The sequence below is a fragment of the Uloborus diversus genome, chromosome 1, assembly GCF_026930045.1.
Source record: "Uloborus diversus isolate 005 chromosome 1, Udiv.v.3.1, whole genome shotgun sequence".
NCBI lineage: Eukaryota > Metazoa > Arthropoda > Arachnida > Araneae > Uloboridae > Uloborus > Uloborus diversus.
The window spans coordinates 252,564,255-252,587,110 of NC_072731.1; the positions used below are offsets into that span (position 1 = coordinate 252,564,255).

Genomic DNA, 22,856 nt, shown 5'->3' on the forward strand with positions numbered 1-22,856 from the left:
CCATCAAGATATCAGTTTAGATCGTCTATTTAGTGCTGCCCCCTTTCCCCCCAACAAATAAGGTTATTTTTTTAAAATTAAGAACTCAGTAGTATGTTTTGTGATTCTATGAGCTTAATTTTCTTTGTAAATGCTTAAAAGGAAATACATTATCAATTGTTTTAAACCAATTTGTTAGCTTTTCGCGGATCGTAGGTTGTAGACTTCTGCATGAAAGAAAAACTCTTTTGCATCTTCAAAATACACACGTGCCATTTCTGTTGTACATCCACGTTGGGTTTGTTAAGCTGTATTTCGTACCAAATTTGAATTTTTTGTAGCCTTTCACACAATTCCGTTATGAAAGTTGCAACTGCCCTCTTCTGGCAAATTCTTTTCCATAAATTAAGCAAGATAAAAGCACTTAGCATTGCTTTACAACTTCTTTCACATTCTCAGAAGAGCTTGCGGAAAACTTCTGTAGTTCGGCAACCCTTTTCTCTTTCTTAACTGCACACTTAATTTCATTCCAAACGCACCTCAACTGTTACGCTACATAATCGCATTATATCATATAGTTGGATGTTCGTAATGCAACTGTTTCTGTTATAATGCTAGACAAAATTTCCGTCTGTCTGATTTACACACTTAAAAACTCATAAAGGAAGCTATAAATAGGGATTAGTGTTTCAAGAAATGGCATTCATTGTCACAGTTGACGTTCAAAAATAACTTCCTTGTGAATTCGTGGGCAAATTAAGCAAATATTTCAGGATTTTAATGAACGTAACGACATATTTACTGCAAACTTTGCTGAGCGAGCCTTTTATTTTTATTCGTTAAATGTAAGATAGATGCTTTAACTGATTGTTTCTTATTTATATTTTCGTAAAAGTGATGTGTTTTTTATTTGTAGGGAGTTTTCACGAACCAGAAACAACTTAAGATGACTAGAATTGGTTGTGGTTGTACTGATACATGTGTTTGATTTCTTAAACGTACAACTTTAATATAAAATTTTCGGTACTCTTGTGTGTGAATTCTTATTTTCTGTGGAAATATAAAGAACGGCACTTTAAAATTTAAATTAATTTGATGTTTTTACGGCGTTAAATTTGCAATAACAGATTTTTAAGTCAAAATTAAGAAAACTAAAGTGCATAAACGTGGTTTTTAGAGTGAGAAACAGGAAATTTTATTTAAGTACCCACACTCTTTAATTTATTGCAAAGCCAGGCAGGAAAAAGTTTTCCTCAGAATTATGATAGAAGAATCCACTATACTTGCATGAGTTCAAAGAAATATTTTGTCAAGTATCGCGTACACTGAATTTGGCACCTCATTTTAGAACTAAATTTGTCGCCAAAAGAGCAACTTGGAGATATGTTTTAAAGTTGCGGATCCATCACCAATCAATGACTGATCATAAAATCGAGTAAAAAGATCTTTTTTTTTTCAAATTTATTTTTTATACATATTTTTTATGCATATATTTTTTTTATAATTTTTTTATGAACATTCGATTGAAACAGAAACGGGAGGTGCGCACGCGTATACAGATCCTACATACGAATTTCAACCTTCTACCACTAACTGTTGTTCGCTGCCATATTTTTATTCGTACGGATATGCCGAAAAAACTTTTCAAAACTCAATCATGTGCCAATAAAATGGAAATATAGGTTGAAATTTGAGTGGGAAGTTTTCATAAACACTACAATTCGTTTTCTACAGATAAAGAAGCGAAAAAGTTTCTCACATTTTACTCTGATGGACTTTTTTCTTTTTAATTTAATAATTAGGTTTCCTACAAAAGTGTCAAAGCTAAAAGCATTATTTGGAATTATCAGCGGAACAAAGTAATGCTGCGCTTTATAATGAAGTTCAAGACTGTGAACACTATATCATTTTCCTAAAAGAGCAACATTTCATAGAAACAAAGTTGCATAAATCACGTCAGACAGCTGAGTTAAAAATGCAGGAAAACTCCTTACATAGTACAATCAATTCGCGATAACTCGAAGTCCGATAACTTGAATATTACTATAACTCAAAGTTTTTATGAAGTCCCGACATCTTTGTTTTTATTCTATGTTATTTTTCTCAATATTTCGAAGTTAACTTTCTTTAACTCGAAGTTTTATTTATGATGACTCGAAATTTATTTCGAAAGAACAAATAAAAAAAATAAAAAAAAAGGAAGAAAGAAACAAGTGACTATGAGAGAAAAAATTAGCAAGAAGAGCACCTAAGCCAATGTGCGATAAATGAGTTACATATGTGGAAATGAGTTAGCTTGTTTTCTTTTGTCGTACTGTACTGTTTACGCTTTGACATGCTGCTGACGAAATTTGCTTTTTTAAGCTGTCAAGTTGCACCTTTATTCAAAGGCTGACTTAAGTATAGATGCGTTCCCCTTCATTCTTTAGTTAGATTATTTGCTGATAAGTTTCTGAGAGACAGAGTGAGTTTTCTTTACCATTAAAGATGTCTACGCAAGTACTCTGTCAATGACAATAAAAGAAAGAGAAACTTCTAAAGCGGTAGAATCCCTGAATCCGAATTTGAAACGAATGAAGATGTGCTCCGAATTTGAAACGAATGAAGATGTGCACCGTTCCTGAAGTAGAATCAGCTCTATTCAAGTGGTTCCAGCAGTATCGAAATCAAAACCATGCTTTTGATTTTTTCTCTCTCAATATTTTTAACCGACTTCAAAAAAGGAGGTTATGATTTCGTATTGCGGCTTTTTATGTGTGTTTTCGAATTATTCCAACACTACTGGACCGAGTTGAAAAATTTTTTTTTTGTTTGGAAGGGTATACTTCCCAGATGGTCCCATTGTCATTTGGTCTGCATCTGATTAGAGGTTCCGGAGAAATCCAAGAAACTTTAAATTTCATACGTCATGATCACGTGGTGTTGCTGTGATCGGTATATTTTCACACCTAAGCTTTTGGCTTACTCTTGAACGATATTTAATTCTCGCGGCACATGGATGATTAATTTTCTCAACGCTGCGCCACATGGTAATTTTTTATTATAGGTGTTACTAATGTATTTATTACTGCGCAGCAAAGCAGTAAAATTAAATATATTTTGCTACTTTAATAGTTAAATCAATTACCTTAATATTTTATTTACTAATAAATAACTTTATTTCGGCACTAAAATATAAAGTTCTTTATTTAATATTCGAATTTTTAAATATATTTAGTGTTCAATTGAGGGGGAATTGAATACAGAACACCTCTCCCCCACGATTTAATTTATGTTCTTTAATAATACACATTATAACTGTGTATGATTTCTGAAGTTTGACCAATATTCTAGATTTACTATTTCACGACGCCGTCAGTTCAATTTGAAATTAGGTTTATATTAATTAGCAGGCTTCAAAAAAAGGAGGAGGTTCTGAACTCGTCGGATTGGTTTTTCTTTGTACAATGTTCCATAAATACTCGAAGACACCTGTACCCAGGGGCGTGCACAGGGAGGGGGGAGGGACACCTGTTGGTTCGGGCCCGAGCCTGGAGGGGGCCCAATATTTTTTTACCTAACGGTGAAATATACGGATAAAAAATATGGAGAGGGGCCCGGAAAAGTCACTTGTGATGGGCTCCAAAATTTCTGTGCACGCCCCTGCCTGTACCGATAAGGAAAAGTCTTTTTTTTTTTTTTTGTTTGAAACAGCATAGTTCCTCAGCGGTCTAATGTTAATCAAGTTTAGGTTTGATGAAATTGACAGAACTCTTCAAATATCATACTCACATTTAAATCGATTTGTACTTTATTAACTTTGTATATCGTCTCACTTAGTGAACCGGTTTTTATGCTTTTTTTTTGTTTAGTGGTGGTTTTGTTTATGGGTGGTCTAACTTAGGTTCCAAATCTTTGATTTACCCTATTTGTTCTTTAGGGAAAAGTTAAGGGTAAGACAATAAATTTCATGCAATTTCCCTCACAAACGATTAAATATAAAAACCATTGATAAACAAAGTCAATAAAACAAAGGTCTTTACCTATAGTTAACTTTCTTTACCTATAGTTAAAAAAAAACTAAAACTATATATATATTACTAAGAGTAATGATAATGAGAATTTTGAATTAAGGATTCTCTGAAGCAAACATAAAATTCATTCCAGTGAAATTTTTAATGTTCATCTATAGTGGGACCATGTGATGAAACATGCGACTTTTATCACGAGTTACATGACAATATTTGCGAAACATAAATTACAAATTACAATATTACAATTTTAAAATTTACAATTTTACAAATTTAAACTTAAAGCGATTTTTTTTAGTGACTCGTGCATTTGCTTTCGGAAAGCAAACTTTGATAAAGTTGAACAAATGATGAAGACAATTTTTTTTTGTATATTGGTTACGGATTTGAAAAAACCTTTCTTCACAGTCGTCGGAAGTTTCCGAGACGTTCGCCGTGTTATTTACACCACTAAAAAGCAAAAAAATAAATTACTTTTAAATAAAAAAAAAACCGCCTTCAAAAAAACCCAGGAATTAAAAAGCAAAAAATAACTCATTACACTTACATTCTATTTCCTACGAAAAGGTAGAAATGAAATTTATTTTACAATTCCGGTACAAAAATCAACTAAACTAAACACCGAATTATAAAATAAACACTGATTTAAATTACTATACAATGAATTATTTTAAATACCTAACTAATTGTATACGATCTCTTAATTTTTAATAACCTTTTGAAGTCGGGTCCTCCTATAAACTACTACCTAACGTGACTGAGTAGGTTTACTTTTAAAGACTAATTTCGCGTATAGTTAAATTAGTGTTTAATTCAGGATTCGGTGGGTTGTCAGGTGTAGTTGTTTATAGGAGGCCCCGACTTCAAAAGGTTATTAAAATTAAGAGGTGGTATATAATTAGTTAGGTATTTAAAATCATTCATCGTATAGTAATTTAAATCAGTATTTATTTTATATTTAGGTGTTTAGTTGATTTTTGTACTGGAATTGTAAAATAAATTTCATTTCTATGTTTGGGTAGGAAATAGAATGTAAGTGTAATGAGTTATTTTTTGCTTTTTAGTTCCTGGGTATTTTTTGAAGGCGGTTTTTTTTTTATTTAAAAGTAATTTATTGATTAAACTGTGTATATTGTGTTAAAAACTTTTAAGTTCTGTAATTTTGTCTGTTATATGTACATATAAATTAAAATATTCGATGGTTGCTAATATTAAAGTGTCGAAAACAAAAACTAGCGGTAAGTCGAACTTTTGATAAGTCGAAGTTTTTTGTCGGTCCCTTTAGATTTAAGTTATTGCGAATTGACTGTATTTCGTACGTCAAATGCCTTTCAAAAACTAACAAACTATTTTGTAACCCAAAAGATATAACCAAATAAAGTAGCTATTGTATATTCAAATACATCTTGAACGAAAGAGGTGTGAAATTCAAAAAGAAATATGAGTTGAAAGACTGCCCAGAAAACCGAATGCACAATTAACTTTTGTCATCTAACTTACGTTATTTTTAAAAATTTGTTACGGAAGCGTTGAAGAACTTTTCCCGTAAATTAGAGGAGAAAATAAAGCAAAAGAGAGAAAAAAAAGTCATGTCTGTCATGAATTAAAGTATACGTGACTGGAAAATAATTCGCGACATTGAGATCCATTTGTATACAAGTTGTTTTTTCTTTTTTTTAATTATTATTTTTTAATGGTCGTTTTTATTTTAGAGGCAGCCAGAATTTCCCTTTTTTCTAAATGGAGGGGGGGGGGGAGAGAAGTCAGAATGCTATCCTGGGTGTCATCAGGATTTACATCTACATTTATTCAGTAGAGGATTTAAGGAGGGGGCAGGGGGCACGTGCCCCCCAAAAGGATGAATTAATTTTACTATTTTATTTATTACTTTTTAATTGACTTTTTTTTTTGCATTTTTTACGTAGTTAATTAAAAAGAACACAAAACACAGCATACTTTTAATAAAAGCATTTTGTGTTTGCTAAAGAGGTATTACTGGAGTCAGAGGGCCAGAGTGACAGAATACATTAAACTCACTGGTTTCGAATTCAAGGGACCGTATTATCGCGATTTGTCCACTAATTCTCCATTGATAGAATCAATAATTAGTATTTTTTTTTTCTAAATGCGTAGGCGCACCTAAAAGAGTCATTTTGATCCTGGAACCTATTTGCGAAGTAATAGATTTCTTTTTCAGCTTATAAAAAAGAAATGCTTTGTTGTTAAATCTGTTACCATTCTTTGCAAAAGTCCCGAATTTCTGGCAATAGCTCTTAGATCAAGCAATTTTTTAAGCAAAAAAATTTCTGTTGGTGTAGTTACTATCTGTCATCTGCTCTAAATATGGGTCTGTCTTATGTTTCTTAGAAGTTAACTTTTGAGGCAGAACAGCAGGCAGAGAAATAAAACACGTCGTCCTTTAGAGCTTAATTATTCAGACAAAAGAAAAAAAAGAAGACTTCATTGTCGGCTCTTTTAACAGAGACATCGGTTAATCGAAGCTCGGATAATCGAGGTTGTAATCTGAATCAATATTTTATCTCAACTGTATCATGGCTTTAAGAACAAATCAGCAACTGTTTTGAAATTCACACAAAAATAGTTTCTGAATTCTTCAGTAAAACTTATATGTTATGAAGTTATGATTTTCTTTATGAATTAATTTAAAAATTTCACATGAGGTATGGGTTTACTTAATCATCTTGCCCTCGTGTTGTAATCAGTATGACAATGTTCCTAAGTAAAGTCGCTCATTATCTAGCATCTCGGTGACATTATATTGGGTTTAGTATTTAAATGGCTTGATACGTTAAATATGTTTTCCGATCCATATTCAAAGTATATTACCGTAAAATGGTCCAAGTATGGGACATTTTTCTATGATTTCAATGAAAATTTCGTGTATATCTTTGATTTAGAAATTTGAGGACTTTAGCAATGGTAGCTATACATCTCGTCTTTCGAATGAAATACTTTAAAAAACTTTAAGATGGAAAGAACAGGAAGGGGAACTATTTCCCCGTGGCCCATAGTTGTACACCTATTGGATACAACTATGGGCCACCTCATTTTACTTAGAATAAACAGTGAAAACTTGATCTGGCCTTTTGTTGTCGGCGACTACATGTTGTCCTCTGCTTGAAAGTGTATAAAAAAATTTTTTTATTCCATCAGTTACCTTTTTTTCTTTTTTTCAATTTTTAAGACTTAATCGTCACTTGTAGTTTTGAGGGATTAATCAAGTTCAATATGGTAAACGTAGGTAACGTTCTTTATTATCTGTCTAGATTTTGATATAGAAACATTATAAAACTAGAACAATCTCACTTACTAAAGGCTAGGTACATACACATAGGTCTCACAAAATACGTAGGTCTGAGGAATTTTAAACGAGATCAATAAAAAATAAAAATAAAATATGAAATCACACTTCTTATTCCAAATCTCATCAAAATAAATAATTTTTAAAAATTGTTTCAGTTTGTATTTCGTCCGACTTTCAGTCAGCAACTTTTTCAGTTTTCAACTTCTTAAAAATTTCCTAATACGGGCTCATGAGTTCGGGCGATAGGGCGACCCCCAAGTCTTCTTCTGTCTTTTCTTTTGCTAATATTTACAATAAATAACCCAAAATATGACGAAAACATCCCTACAGAGAATGAAGTTCCAAGCCACTAAAAACCATGGAAAATAGATGGCCTGTTGTTATACCCCAACATTCCCATTTTCGATAATTGCCGAGATCTTGTGAAAACTACGAAATATTTTTAAGTCAACAAACGGCTTATTTCATAACTGACGAATTAGTAAAGCAAATCTGAACTTACCAGATCTTGGAAAACAGTGAGTATTCTGCCCAAAGGAGACTTGGTTCTTCCACGAGTGTGTCGAATCACGCACTAAGAATGACTAAATTATCTGAGGCATACAAAAGCAATGGCAATCTCTGATGAAGCGTTTTCAACCACCTAAATGGTTACACGATCTAATGGTTTTTTTTTGGAGCTCGTAAGGTCAAAAAATATGCCACTAGAAAGCAAAAGCATCGCCATGGCAACAGTGGCTCATTGTTGCCCCCTTGGCACAAAGTTCTACCGTTTTACGGTAGTGCATAATATTCAAGTACTTAGAAGTAGATTCATTGGACTGAAGGAATCCTTAAAAATAAATAAATAAATAAATAAATTAAATTAAATAAAAAACACGCACATTTAAAAATAAAGTCATTAAAACTTTGTTATGAAACATCGAAGGCGGCGAGAGGGGGGAGGGATTGCAATTCAATTTCCCGTGCCCCCTCCAAAAGATTTTTCTGTATCCGCCCCTGCATGCATTGTCATTTTAGAGTTGACACTGTGGCTTATCACCGAAGTTTGGGGGGGGGGGAGGTTAACCCTTACATTGCACTCAGAGTAGAAGGGAATTACTTTTTACTCGTAAATTTTTCTTTTTACCCGACTGCGCGTGCGCGACGCAAAGGAGGGAAATGTGTTTATCAGTCTATGTATGTATGTCCGTTTCTATGTGGCGTTCTACAGGGTAAACGCCTTGGCCAATTTTGGTAATTCTTACGTCAATCGATTTGTCTCAACCTTGGGAACGTCACTAAACACATGACAGTAATCAAAAGTACCATTTCAAAAACCAGTTGCCATTTCTGTCAGTTTGGGATCGGCACACGCTGGGTGTCGCACACTGTGTCACACGCTACCTGCGTGCTACAAATGCAGGTAGTTTTCGCTGCCTGAATTTTTACCCGACTGTGCGTGCGGGACGCAAAGGAGTTAATGTGTTTATAAGTCTATGTATGTATGTTTGTTCCTATGTGGCGTTCTGCAGGCTAAACGCCTTGGCCAATTTTGGTAATTCTTACGTCAATCGATTTGTCGTAACCTTGGGAGTGTCACTAAACACATGACAGTAATCAAAATTCACCATCTCAACAACCAGTTGCCATATTTTGTCACTTTGGGATCGGCGCACGTTGGGTGTTGCAAACTGTGTCGCACGCAGGTAGCGTGCGACACAGGTAGTTTTCGCTGCCTGAAATTTTTTGTTTACTAAGTCTACTAATTGGGGTGACTGGGCGACGTTAAATATGCTCGTGGTCTCAATGTCCTCCAAGTGAAACGATACCTCTGGGGGTGCTAGTACTAGGTAGCTATTAGCTCCTGAACTAGTTCTAAATTCTCATTAACTGTTCGATCCGGTGATGGTGCTGCCATCTATCGGTATATAAAATAATGGAGGCAAGGCACTTAGTATGCAGTCCTCGACATAAATACAGTTGTAGTCAGTTGTGACTCTGAATAGGAATAGGAATACTAATTGGGGTCTCATTGGTCGAGTGGTCTAAGCGATTGCTTCTCCCACTTGAGGCGGTGGATCAAGACAACCTCGCTCCGGATGTACTTTCCCCGCTCTTTCTGATGTAAATTTTTTCATGTGCTCTTTATATGTATTTTGTACTGTAATAAAAAATATATTATACGTAACGGAGGCAATACACTCGGATTGTAGTCCCCATCAAAATCAACCCGTGCAATAAGCACCAAAGAAAGAGAGTCTACTAATTCGATTTTCATTTCTAACATGTTGCATTTGTTTTGCCTTGATTCAAGGGGCTGAGTTTCGCGACGTGTACTTTCTTGAGAGGCTTTTTTAGTTTTGCGAGAAAGACTTGACTGACGACGTTTCCGATTTCGTGTCATCATGAGTTATACAGGCATTTTATATAGCTGTGCTGTGGTTGACTTAAGTTCGCGCATTTTTGCTGAAGGTCAGGCCCATGTAGCTTTAAGCCGAGTTAGGTCCCTAGAGGGACTAATTATCAGTAGTTTAGACCACCGCAAGTTACTTAATAAACCTCACGATACAATCAAACTCTCCCAATGAAATGAAAAGGTTGCGAAATGTACCGTCTTATAATCATAATAACATAATCAATGGAATTTAACTAAAAAGTGTAAAATAAAAATATATTAAATAAAAACAAAAAACCCGACTGCATGAAAACCAAAAAAAAAACTAAAAAGAAAAATGCATAAATCCAGTAGTTTAGAATGTTATTAAGTACTATTGAATAACTACACCATTGAAATAGTTTTATAACCGTACACAGATAAGGCAAATCATAAATTCAAAAGCAGAATAGAAGGATCAACAGTCTTGGACCATTCAAATTTTACGGCGTTCTTTGAATCAGAAAGGAATGAGCCCCGACTGTTGGACCTTCTATTCTGCTTTTGAATTTATGATTTGCCTTATCTGTGTACGGTTATAAAACTATTTCAACGGTGTAGTTATTCAGTAATACTTAAGAACATTCTAAATTAATGGATTTATATATTTTTCTTTTTAGTTTTTTTGGTTTTCACGCAGTCGGGTTTTTTGTTTTTATTTAATAATTTTTTCTTTTAAGTAACATCACTATATGAAGTAACCGCAATCGATTTTGAAGAATGCAGCATTTTATCAAAACTAATTGAAATGTCAAAGCACCATATATAATAATTTCCTACTATCGGTTGCTTTTAATGAAGTGTATTGTTCTGTTTCAGAACTGTTTATTGTATTCTGGGCCTCCTTGTGTTTATTGCAACTTCAATGGATGTTTATACCAAGCGATGCAACATGCAATTCAAGGGTAAGTTTTCCCAGTGAGCTACTATAGGTTCCACGCCTTCGCTTTAATCTTAAATATTAAAAAGCTTGAAATTAAAAATTGGTTTTGTATTTTTTGCATTGAAATTTTTATTTCTCACAAGTTAAAATGTTGCTGGACGATTAAAATTAGAATTTTCTATTCTTTTTTGCATTTATTTAGTTTTGTCCAGTTAAAAAAAGAAAATGGATGGATGAAAGGACAAAAAAATAAATAAATAAGTAAAAATTAAAAAAATAAAACTAAAAAAAGTTGAAAATAAAAAAATATAAATGAAACCTAATGAAAAATAAATGAATGAGATAAAGAAAAAATGAATGAACATATAAATAGAAAAAAATAGAAAAAAATAGAAAATAGAAAAAAGAAAGAAATGAATAGAAAAAATAAATGAATAAATAAAAAAAAGCAAATAGATAAATCTAAAAATGAAATAGCCAATATAACTCGGAAAATTTATTAAAATTGCTAAAATTTAGAGAAACTTCGCTTTAAAGTGTTTGTTAGGTGAGCATAGTTCAACTGTTTGTACACATTAATTTTATAAAAACTAAAAACAATAGCAAATTGAACAAAATGAAATATAGGGAAAACTAAAGAGACTTAACCCAATTTTTGATTTTCTATTTTTTTTTTTTTTTTTTAGAATAGTTGAACGAAATAAAAAATATCTATAAATAGTTTGCTATTTTGATTATAATTATGGCTAAAAATAATAGCGTAAGTATAAATGGTACAAAAAAATTATGTTTATCAAGTATGCAAATGGGTCAAGTGTCCCTAGAGATAGGGAGACGTAACCCAACACCTAGAGAGACATGATTCCCCCCCCCCCATGAATGTAAGAAGACTCATAGATACTGAAATCAAAAACGCTGGTTTGATTGTATTTTTTGCTTAAATAAGTGAAACGAAGTGAATGAACAAATGTTTTTTCTTTAGGTGAACTGTTACACATTATTTTGAAACTAATCTTATTGCACCTCAGCGGAAAAGCAGAAGTCTAATTCAAAACTTTATCAGCTAAGACCTGAACAATATTTCAATTATTTTATTAAGAAACAAGTCATTGGGCTTAAAAATCATTAATATTTTAGTTATTTGTCAAAGAAAACAATTTTTTAGACCAAAATATTTTAGTTATTTATTAAGTTAAAAAAATTCCCCACTCATATTCACAATGTTTAAGTTATTGCTCAAATAAAAGCAAATCATTAAGGTCTAAATCACAATATTTTAGCTATTTAAAAATAACAATCCATTGAAAAAACATCATATTAAACAAAAACATCAAATTAGTCTTTGGGTCAAGTCTCCCTAGTTAGCTTTCTTTTGTTTAACTTAAATTTTTAACAACTTAGAATTAAGTTATATTAATAGATGGATAGAAAAATGACTAAAACACTTTTGTCATTTTTCTATCCACACAATGACTGTATACTTTTAAAAGTCATTTCCCTCAAAACTGAAGGTTAAAATCTAAAAAATTCCATAATCTTCAAATTTTACTTTTTAGGTGCAGTATCATTCAACAATGAATTTCTGGAAAATCAGTGATAATTCTGATATTTATTAAATCCATTTAAAATGAATTAGAAGCTTGATTCAAAGTTATCAGTCATTTAGAATCCCTTTGAGCTATGTTAGAATTGAAACACAAAATAAATTATTTTAATAAAAATAGTGAACTTTAATGCAGCCAAATAAAGTTTCTAATTGTTTAAAAACTCCCCCTTTGTACTTCACAGCACCACAAGATTTAAGTCAGTTTTTATTTACACAGCAATGGGGTTGTTTCCAATATTTTAAAAGTATTTTTTTCTGAAAGAACGTGCTTAAAAACATAGGATCTGACCATTTTTTAAATAATTTGTTTAAGTTTAATATTTTTAAAAATTACTTAAATCGGTGAGCTTTCATTGTTTAAGCTTCTGCCGATGACATCACAAATGATGAAATGCCATTTCGTGTTGCCATTCGCAGAGCAAAATATTTAATTCGCATCTTTACTCACGTGTATTGGCAACTATAGGGTTGATTGCAAGCGTAGAGAGCAATTTTAATTCGCTTCTTGATTATCATAACGTGGAAACATAGTAGAAAGATGCGCCAAAAAGCATCGTTAGTGACGTCATCAAGACCACGCCTTGTTTGAAAAATCGGACGTTTAAAAAAATTAATTAAAAAAATACTGTTGGGAAAATAAAAGTATTTTCTGGGTCCATGTTATTTTTGTCGCTTATTCTATAAATTTCACCGACTAAAAGTAATACTTTTGACTAAAGGAAACAACCCCATTGCGTTTTATGTTCTTTTTTACACTCAATCCTTTTTATACTCTAAGTGTTTTCCTAGAAAAAAAAAATTATCTGACGTTTTCACAGGTTAAATAAATTATTTTATTTAAAACAAATTTAGAAATTTCACCTTCTCTCACAGGTATAAATGAAGTGCAGAATAAGCAGGCCCATCATTTTGAATTTTCCCCGAGGGTGCAAAGGGTAAAAACTCGATGCAAATTATAACAAAAAACACTCCCACTTTTATGTTAATGCATTAATTTATGAAAGTCGTAGGGGGGGGGGGTTCAATTGCAACCCCTTAGTCCCTCTAAATGACGAGCCTGAGAACAAGTAAAAAACCAGCAACTTTTTCATCATCCAATGACATAATTTCAATAATAATAGCATAGAATGTGAACTACATTATTGAAATGAAAAATTGCAAAATAATTTTTCTAGTAGGATATCAAAAATTTACCAGTTTGATGTTCATTAGAGGAACACCTGCTTTGTAACTATTCGCAACTCCAGTAAACTATAGGGGGCGCTGCAGCCACTGTCTAATGGCGGATGAAAAAGGTAAAACAAACAGATGCCTTAACTTATAACTTACTTTGACGCTTAGTGAATGACAGCAATTTTTCATCGTGTTTGTGGGAAGCTTTCTTTTCTATTCTTCTGAAATTACATTACATCATAAACTGTCTGAAGCCTGTAATTTACCCCGAAGAAAACACGTGGAATGGAATGTTTTACCTTTTTCTTTAGTATTGTTAATCTCCGCAAGGTAGCGTATTCGAGCTTTAGAGTTGTGAATTTACGCCATCTATGTTTGAAAAAAAAAAAAGAACAATAATAATCTCTACTCTTCCTTTGCAGCCGCAAGTTTAAAAATCCTGATGGCGTTTTCGCTAGTTCGAAACTACGAAAAACTGTTTAGCACGGATTCAAAGTCTAAAAGTTTGGATTTCTTGAATGGCATCCGTTTTTTCACAATGACGTGGGTGGTCCTCAGCCACACTCACTATGTAATAAACTTCCAAGTATTTAGTAAGTAGTTTTTGATTATAACAATTTAAGTGTTGTAAAATAGAAACGTTCCCCAACCATTTAGTTCTTAATTCCATTATTTTTAAAACTCAAACACACAAAAACACTTAGGGGAGACTTGTACCTTGGACCACTTCTAAAACTTTTCGCTTTTCAAGAAAAGAATGTGTGATTTTTATGGTTTTTAGTTATTAAAACTTAATTTCAAGCCTTTTTTCATAAGTATAAAAATATTTCGGATTATAAAAAAAAAATTTCAATTTTGTATATTTTTCACAAATTTTCTGTAATTTGGTCCATGGTACATGATGCTCGTGTACCTTGAGACAGACCTATTGTACTTGCTTAACTGCATAACTTACGTTGTATTCAAGTTTATTGGACCTACTTTCATTCAACTTTCTTAAATGCCTAGTAATGGTTGACCTGCTCACTTTGAATACTTCTTCGGCCTCTCTAAAAGTCTTTTTGTTTTTGTCAGGATCATTACTTCTTACTGCTTCAATAGGATTTTGCAATGCCTCAACATCTATTGGATCCCTCTTGATTCCAGTTTTACTTCGAGGCATGATAAAATCCAACTTAAAAAAAAAAAATATCATTACAATCTATTGTACCTATTGTACCTTGATCCAGTGGTTCAAGGTGCAAGATGGAGCTTGGTTTCAAGGTACATGAGGGTGCATGTTCATAGAAAAGTGGCTACCCTAACCTAACAGCTACGAAAGACTAAATGTTGAATGCACTTACCGAGAGATAGGCAATAGATATAATGGTCAATCAGATGGGTAACACTTGTCTTTAAACGTCCAATTTCATTTAAGTAACACTAGAATTATTTACTTTTGTTTGCACAAATCACAAAACAATCACTGTCCACATAAAAGCTGGAGTTTCTACTAACAACTCACTCTGGCAGGTAAAGAGACTGTCGTGGCTGACATAGTACCGTGATTCCTCACTAGGTAAAAGCGCCAGCTGATTAGAGTGCATTTCGCAATGTACACCATGGTCAAGATAAAACAGTCTCCCCTACACACACGCCAGTGTTAATAAACAAATGAAGAAAACATTAGTTTTCCAGCAATTTCTTTGTAAGATGATTTTGTTGTTACGCACAGAACTATTTGCGAGGCAATATTTTCATCCTCAACCAGAATTTCCCCCTCCTTCTGGCACATAGTCCTGTGTGTCTTCACATAGCTGTGTTTTCCTATTTATTTGACTATTTTTTTTTTCCTTTTCTTCATGCATTTGAAGTAACATTGTTAAATCAGTTAATAAATTTATAACTTTCATCTATATACTTTACTACTGTTCTGTCATTCAAAAGAGCTACCGATGATATAATATATATATATATATATATATATATATATATATATATATATATATATATATATATATATATATATATATATATATATATATATATATATATATATATATATATATATATATATATATATATATATATATATGTATATAAAACAATCAATCGTTCGTTACTTTGTATACTCCAATGCTATATGCTGAGGAAATCAGTGTTCATCAAGAACGCTGTCGTCCTTGTATAAGAATTTTTTTAGTCAAATGTTTTGCAATAAACGGAGGACCAACTCTGTGCTTAGGATAAGACTAATGGCATATTATCATTTCTGATGAATTAATTTTTTTTCTGACGAGAGAAGGTAAAGCGCGGTATCTGCAAAAATTTTCGTTTCGGAATCCTTACTAACAATATAGTCCAGTCATTTGGTCGAAAAAAAAGGGGTTACCTGGAAAGTTTTCCGGGAGTTTTGAAAATTGTAATTTTGTAGATTTTAATGTACTCTTTTCGAATTTCCACTTTGTCACCTCGTATCTTTGCCGCTCGCGCCGTCATATTGAAAAAATGGCGTCTAAAAGCGGTATTTGGATGATATCTCCGTTCTGACTTATTTTACGATAAAAACATATTTTACAAAATTAAACTAGAGACAATTTCCTACAATTTATGTCACAACAATTTTTTCGTAAAATAAATAGCTTCGGCGTACGAGCGCCGCAAAGTATTATTTAACACGCGTTATCGCAGAATAAGTCGTTCCATACTACTTTGAGGTTTAGTTATCATAACACATCGAGGAAGCGCAGAGTTTAATTAATAAGCATATCAAACACAAATTCAATCGATTTACAAGTTAATTTACTAACTGCATAAAAACTCACAATCCACAAATTAAAATTCTTTTTGTGGTAGAAATGAGCGGGAGGAAAAAGGCAATACGGAAACCAAATTCCATTTCAGTTATTTCTTCCTATCTGCACTAAAACACCGAAATAGACTCTTCCAACCAGGCGCCACGTGGATTCCCCCCTCTCTCCCTTTCCGAAATTTCTACCGGTAGAACTCAATAAAATATTTTAGTCTGCGTCATCAGTATACTTGTTACGAAAAAATTATTGAAAAAATGGCGTCTAAAAGCGGTATTTTGACGATATCTCCTTTCTGACTTATTTTACGACAAAAAAAAAAAAAAAAAAAAAACCATATGCAAAATTAATTTAGGCATTATATATATATATTAATTTACATACAAAATTAAACAAGAAAAATTTCCTATAATTTACATCAAAGTTTTTTTTTTTTTTGCAATATAAATAGTTTATGCGTATACGAGCGCCGGAAAGTGTTATTTAACAGCATTTTCACGTAGATATTTTTGATCGACCAAGAGTTACTGGTTCACCGTCTTCAGTATCGATTCAGACGTCATGCAATTTCTTCGACATCATCTGCGATGGGATCATCAAATTCATCATGAGCTTCTTCGTTTTCTATTCCATCATTCGTTTGCTCGAAAACCGTCTCCGTTTCTTCCTCTTCATCGCTATCATGTGATAAACTTTGCGAATTCTCACAATTATCTCCTGTACGACTAGTACACATAACGGAGCATTTTAACCCGGCTTTTCTGCATCCACAGGCTTTTTGACATCTTTTTTGCATTTGCAAGAAAGTCTTAGTAAGGTTTGCGGAACTGGAGGATCAAGCGTCATAACAGGAATTAACCCATTCTTATTTCTATTCCACTCCCACTACTCTGTGGTTTTTTCATTCCTACACCACTGCTGAATCTGGTAATAAGATCGAAAAGAATGTTGTCTTGCTGCTGCTTCTGTTGGAGGTAGCGACGAAATATTAAATTTACTTTTATATGCGGATTTTACAAAGCACTCATATCTGTAGGCTTTTAAAGTCATGTTTTTCTTGCTTTTTTTACTTTTTACTTCACTGAAACCGCATAAGTCAAGAAGGAAGTCCTCTCCAGCTTTAACAATGATTTCTGGATCAGCATTTGGATTTTTAAACGCTTTAATAGACTCACTTAAATTTGGATTTTTTCGTAGTACGTTAATAAATTTCGTTTTTCCTTGATTGAAAAGGGCTCATGTTGTATCACAGCCACTAAAGGCATGCAAGAATAAAGTATGATCTGCGGCTGTCTTATCTATGATACTGTCAGTTGTATATATTTGTTGCAAAATTTTTCCTTTTCCTAGTTTGAGCATATATATGTTTGATCGCTTAGATAGAGCTGTCAAAAGAATATGAAGATCTACATCTTCGCCTACAACAATTACGGAATCGAATGCTGAAAAAACACTTATCGCAGTATTGATTATTAAAGTGTCTGCATCTTCTGTGGTTTGTTTGACCACAATATTAAAAAAAAAAAAAATTATGATATAAATTGAAGGAAATTTTTCTTGTTTAATTTTGTATGTAAATTAATATATATATATATAATGCCTAAATTAGTTTTGTATATGATTTTTTTTGTCGTAAAATAAGTCAGAAAGGAGATATCGTCAAAATACCGCTTTTAGACGCCATTTTTTCAATAATTTTTTCGTAACAAGTATACTGATGACGCAGACTAAAATATTTTATTGAGTTCTACCGGTAGAAATTTTGGAAAGGGAGAGAGGGGGGAGTCCACGTGGCGCCTGGTTGGAAGAGTCTATTTCGGTGTTTTAGTGCAGATAGGAAGAAATAACTGAAATGGAATTTGGTTTCCGTATTGCCTTTTTCCTCTCGCTCATTTCTACCACAAAAAGAATTTTAATTTGTGGATTGTGAGTTTTTATGCAGTTGGTAAATTAACTTGTAAATCGATTGAATTTGTGTTTGTACTATATGCTTATTAATTAAACTCTAAGTTTCCTCGATGTGTTACAACTAAACCTCAAAGTAGTGTGGAACGACTTATTCTGCGATAACGCGTGTTAAATAATACTTTGCGGCGCTCGTACGCCGAAGCTATTTATTTTACGAAAAAATTGTTGTGACATAAATTGTAGGAAATTTTCTCTAGTTTAATTTTGTAAAAATATGTTTTTATCGTAAAATAAGTCAAAACGGAGATATCATCCAAATACCGCTTTTAGACGCCATTTTTTCAATATGACAGCGCGAGCGGCAAAGATACGAGGTGGCAAAGTGGAAATTCGAAAAGATCACATCAAAATCAATAAAATTACCAATTTTCAAAACTCCCGGAAAACTTTCCAGGTAAAACTACCAGATGACTGGACTAATAGGGAAACGTTGGAATTTGACTCCTTTTCCGTGCTTCATTTTCCGCGGAAATCAAATGATCAAGCTTATGCGATAAAACTTAAAGTACAACAAATGAAAACTAGTATGCTGTGGCCATCACGAAACTTTCTTCTATATTTTTCTTTTTTTTTTTCTGATCCCTCCCCATGCTTGACGAGAAAGCAATATTCCCAACAAAAACAAAATTACACATGCAAAAACTTGACGACCATCCCAATGTCTGAATTATTGCAAAAGCAAAGCAAAGAGTGAAAATTGAAAGTTATTTTAAAAGCCTTGCTTGAATTAATTACAAATATTTTATTTGTTAACATAAGATGGCAACAGTTAAAATTTTTTAAATCATTGAGGTAATATTTCCGATCATTTACATACAATTTGCAACTTCAACGAACTATAGGAGGCACAGCAGTCACTGTCTAATGGCGGACGAAAAAACTAAAACAAACGCACGTGGTAACGAAGAAAATGCTAATAAGTCTAGTAAATTTAGTTCGTATGCATGATTTTTTCGCTTTATTCATTTTAAATTAATTTTCAAAGTCTTGTTGATATTCCGGCCCACGTAGAAAAAAATGAATGTTCAAGAAGCATTACCAAACGTCAAACATTGATGCAAACTACGTAGTTCGTAGTTCTAAGCAGCCATTTTCACGATGATGAATTCGATATTTATCAATTCTTGATAAAACTAAATAATAATTGTGGCTTGACAAGAATAACAATTAATGCTAGAAAATTTAATATGCCATTACAAATTATTATCAAAAGAAGATGATACTTCTTTGCCTTGCTTGACTACCGCTTATTGTTTTGCATTTGTAGATGAGTTATTTCTCTCAAATTCCCGAATCGGTTAATTTAAAATTTTTTTGTTTCGATGTTACTAATTTCTGAGTTACGATTTAATTATGTCATGTTATGCAAATCATCAACAAAATTCTCACGGATATATGGTAGTAGTTTTCTTTTCAGTTGATTGACCATTATTTCTTTTTACTTATCGAATTCTGTAATCTTACTTCCATTTTATTCCACTCATGATAAAATTAAAAATAGTTTAACCAAAAACGCGAAATCTCGCCAAGGTTACTTTGCTCGCACAATACTAAAACTATAACCCTAAACAAATTTGGCGAAACCTTTCAGCTGAGAATAAAAGGAATAAAGTAAATTCTTTCTCGGTTAAACATTTTTCATTTTGTTCTACGATAATATATTCAAGAAAATATTTTGCATACCATCCATTCCAACTGAATGCTGCTGCAAAATATGGTTAGTTAAATTAATTTAAGATTAAAAAAAAAACCCCCACATTCTTACAAATTCATACAAAACAATAAAAATTTTTACCTTGTATAACGTAATCCAAGTTTGTTAATCCAGAGTTTTCGCATTAACCATTTCTCAATCAACTCACATTTTAGAAGGAGATAAGGAAAGCTAACCTTATTCTGAGAAGCTCGAGAATACTACTAAGGGACGAAACAATTTCTGTAGCTGAAAGCTACAGAAATCGAACTAAGACACATCGATTGCGTTAATAAATACTCAGAACAAGCTAACTGCGTTTATGTCAACAGACACACATGGAACTCAACGTGGCAATGTTTTAGTTTTCTCGGCAGTTTTATAAACCACAGCAAGGTAGCGTATTCGAGCGCTGGAGTTGCGAACTAAAATCACGAGAAATACGCAGACGACAATCTATTACGATTTATCTTTCTTATTGTTGCATTAATAAAGCTATTTTAATTCGCAAAAAAGAACGGGCGATTGCACTACCCCCTTTTTAGCTGTTGTCACCAAAATAAAATCATCTCTTATACCCACTAAGGGCTACTTGCCGATAAATTTTTTTTTCATTCCGTTCATTATTTCTTGAGATACAGCAGTCACAATTGACGACAAAAAACGTTCTATAGCTCAATCCCCGCTTGAGTTATTGTCACTAAAATTGAATCAGCGCCTGTTCCTGGTAATGGCAACATATGGACCAAATTTTGTTTGATTCCGCCAGTTACTTCCTGAGGAATAGCAAGCACGCGTAACTCAAAAAACGTCCCATTGCTCCACCCCCCTTGGAGGAATTCGGGAATCAATCCTTGGAAAATCAATGGGCCCAAGTTCACATAGGGGCACATACGTGTACCAAATTTCGTTCGATTTTATGCGGTAGTTTTTGCTGTAGAGCGGCCACAAAAAAACTGGTCACACACAGACGTGACACACACACGGACATACATACACACACACATACACACACAGACAGACAGACAGACATTTTCCAAAAATAGTCGAAATGGACTCAGCACACCTCAAATCGTTCGAATCCGTCAAAATTCGAAATAGGAAAATTTGTACGAATCCAATACTTTCTTCTATATATTACATTTAGAAGAAAGTAAAAAAATGCATATGCTGCGCTTTGCTTTCCCAAGGCAGTATTACTTTCTTTACTTAATTAACTATTTAATAAATTTATTTTACTTTATTTTGTCATTTATTTGTTTTCGTTCTTAAATTCTGAAATGAGAGAAATGATTTTTGCAACTTTTTTCCAGCTGAAATGCTAAAAATAAGAGACTTAATTGAGGGATTTGGTTTCCAAGTAATAGCCAATGGTGGTATTTGTGTAGAAACCTTTTTCGTGATAAGGTGAGTCTTTTTTTCTTTTTTTTTTTTTTTTTTTTTTTGTCTATGCGCGTACGAATGTAATTAATTACTTAGACATGCAAGCAAGCCTTTGGCAGAAATTTAGATTCGGAGGGAAAATGACTGACTCCAACTCTTGGAATTTTAAACTCTTCAACTTCCGACTCCGAATCTGACTTTTTTTTTTCTTGAAATCAGTCGGACTCCGGTTCTGCAGCTCTTGGTTTTGCCAGGGTTGCGGATTCGGAGGAAAAATGACAGTCTCCGACCCTGACACCGACTCTAGGAACTTCAGGGGCTCCAACTCCTATGCCCCCAAATCAGTTTGACTCCGATTTCGCAAGCACTGGCAGAGTTACGGACATTGAGGGAAAATAACCGACTCTAACTCCGAGTCTTTGAATTTAAAACCTCCGACTCCTTTACCCCAAAACCAGATCGATTCTGAATTCGATTCCGCAGTTTTGGTTTTTACTTTGAAAAAATTATTGTTGAAACGATTTGTTTTTGCTTTCACTCTTAAGTTTTAATTTGTGTATTCTATTTTTAGCAACGGGAAAATTAAGCGAAATTCAGTTCTTTGTTTTAATATAAAGATCGGTGCAGACGATTTTTTTTTCCTTGATAATGAAAATTACTTCTTTTAGTGGCCATTTTTATTATTTCTTATTTAATTTTATATTACATTTATTTATTTATAATCATTTTTTTGAAAACGGGGAAAAGTAAGAGGTGGGAGAAAGTGCAAGCGTTTTATTTTTAACCGGAAAGAAAGAGCTTAGCAAACGATTTCATTTTTTATATAATGCACTTATTTTAATACGCTTATTATTTTTAATTCTTTTTTTTTCTTTTTGAAAGCGATTTAAGATTTTATTTTATTATTATTTTTTTTAATAAAAGAAAAAAAAATGGCTGCATTGTTTAAAACTTGCTACCTACTACTTAATTCGTGGTTTATTTTTTATGTATTTTTTTTCTGCAGATGAGCGAGTCATATTTTGGTTTAAGGAATCTGCTTAAAATGTTAAAAAGTTGTTCGTCATAATGGGGTTGCTTCCTTCAGTCAAAAGTGCTAGTTTTAGTCACTGAAATTGATAGAATAAGAAAAAAAAAAAAAAAAAAAAAAACGTAGAGAGAGAGAGAGAAAGTACTTTAATTTTCACAACAGTTATGTTTTAATCATTTTTTTAATGTCTGATTTTTAAACAAGGCGTGGTCTTTATGACGTCACAAATGATGCACTTTGGCACATTTGTTCCACGATATGATAATCAAGAAGCGAATTAAATATTGCGCTCTACGCTTGCTATCAACCATATCGTTGCCAATACACGTGATTAAAGATGCGAATTAAATATTGTGGTCTGTGAATGGTCACACTGAATAGCATTTCACCATTTCTGATGACATCAGCAGAAGCGTAAACAACAAAAGCGCACCGATTAAAGTATTTTTTAAAAAATAAAGAGCTTAGGCAAACTATTCCAAAAGTGGTCAGATCCTGTGTTTTTGAGCATGCTCTTTCAGAAAAATATACTTTTAAAATTTTGGAAACGACCCCATTTTTAGTCTAAGCTATTTTAGAGAATATTGATTAGATACCGGAA

At 32.8% G+C, this 22,856-nt stretch overlaps 1 protein-coding gene across 1 annotated transcript in view; it reads left to right on the forward strand.

The window, feature by feature from the left end:
- Nucleotides 1-22,856, forward strand: part of LOC129226817 (nose resistant to fluoxetine protein 6-like) — a 58,860-nt gene that overhangs the window by 14,000 nt on the left and 22,004 nt on the right. Inside the window, exons 5-7 of the mRNA XM_054861447.1 lie at nucleotides 10,550-10,635; nucleotides 13,815-13,985; nucleotides 21,156-21,249. Of these exons, the coding sequence (XP_054717422.1) occupies nucleotides 10,550-10,635; nucleotides 13,815-13,985; nucleotides 21,156-21,249 (351 nt within the window). The remainder of the gene's footprint in view (nucleotides 1-10,549; nucleotides 10,636-13,814; nucleotides 13,986-21,155; nucleotides 21,250-22,856) is intronic.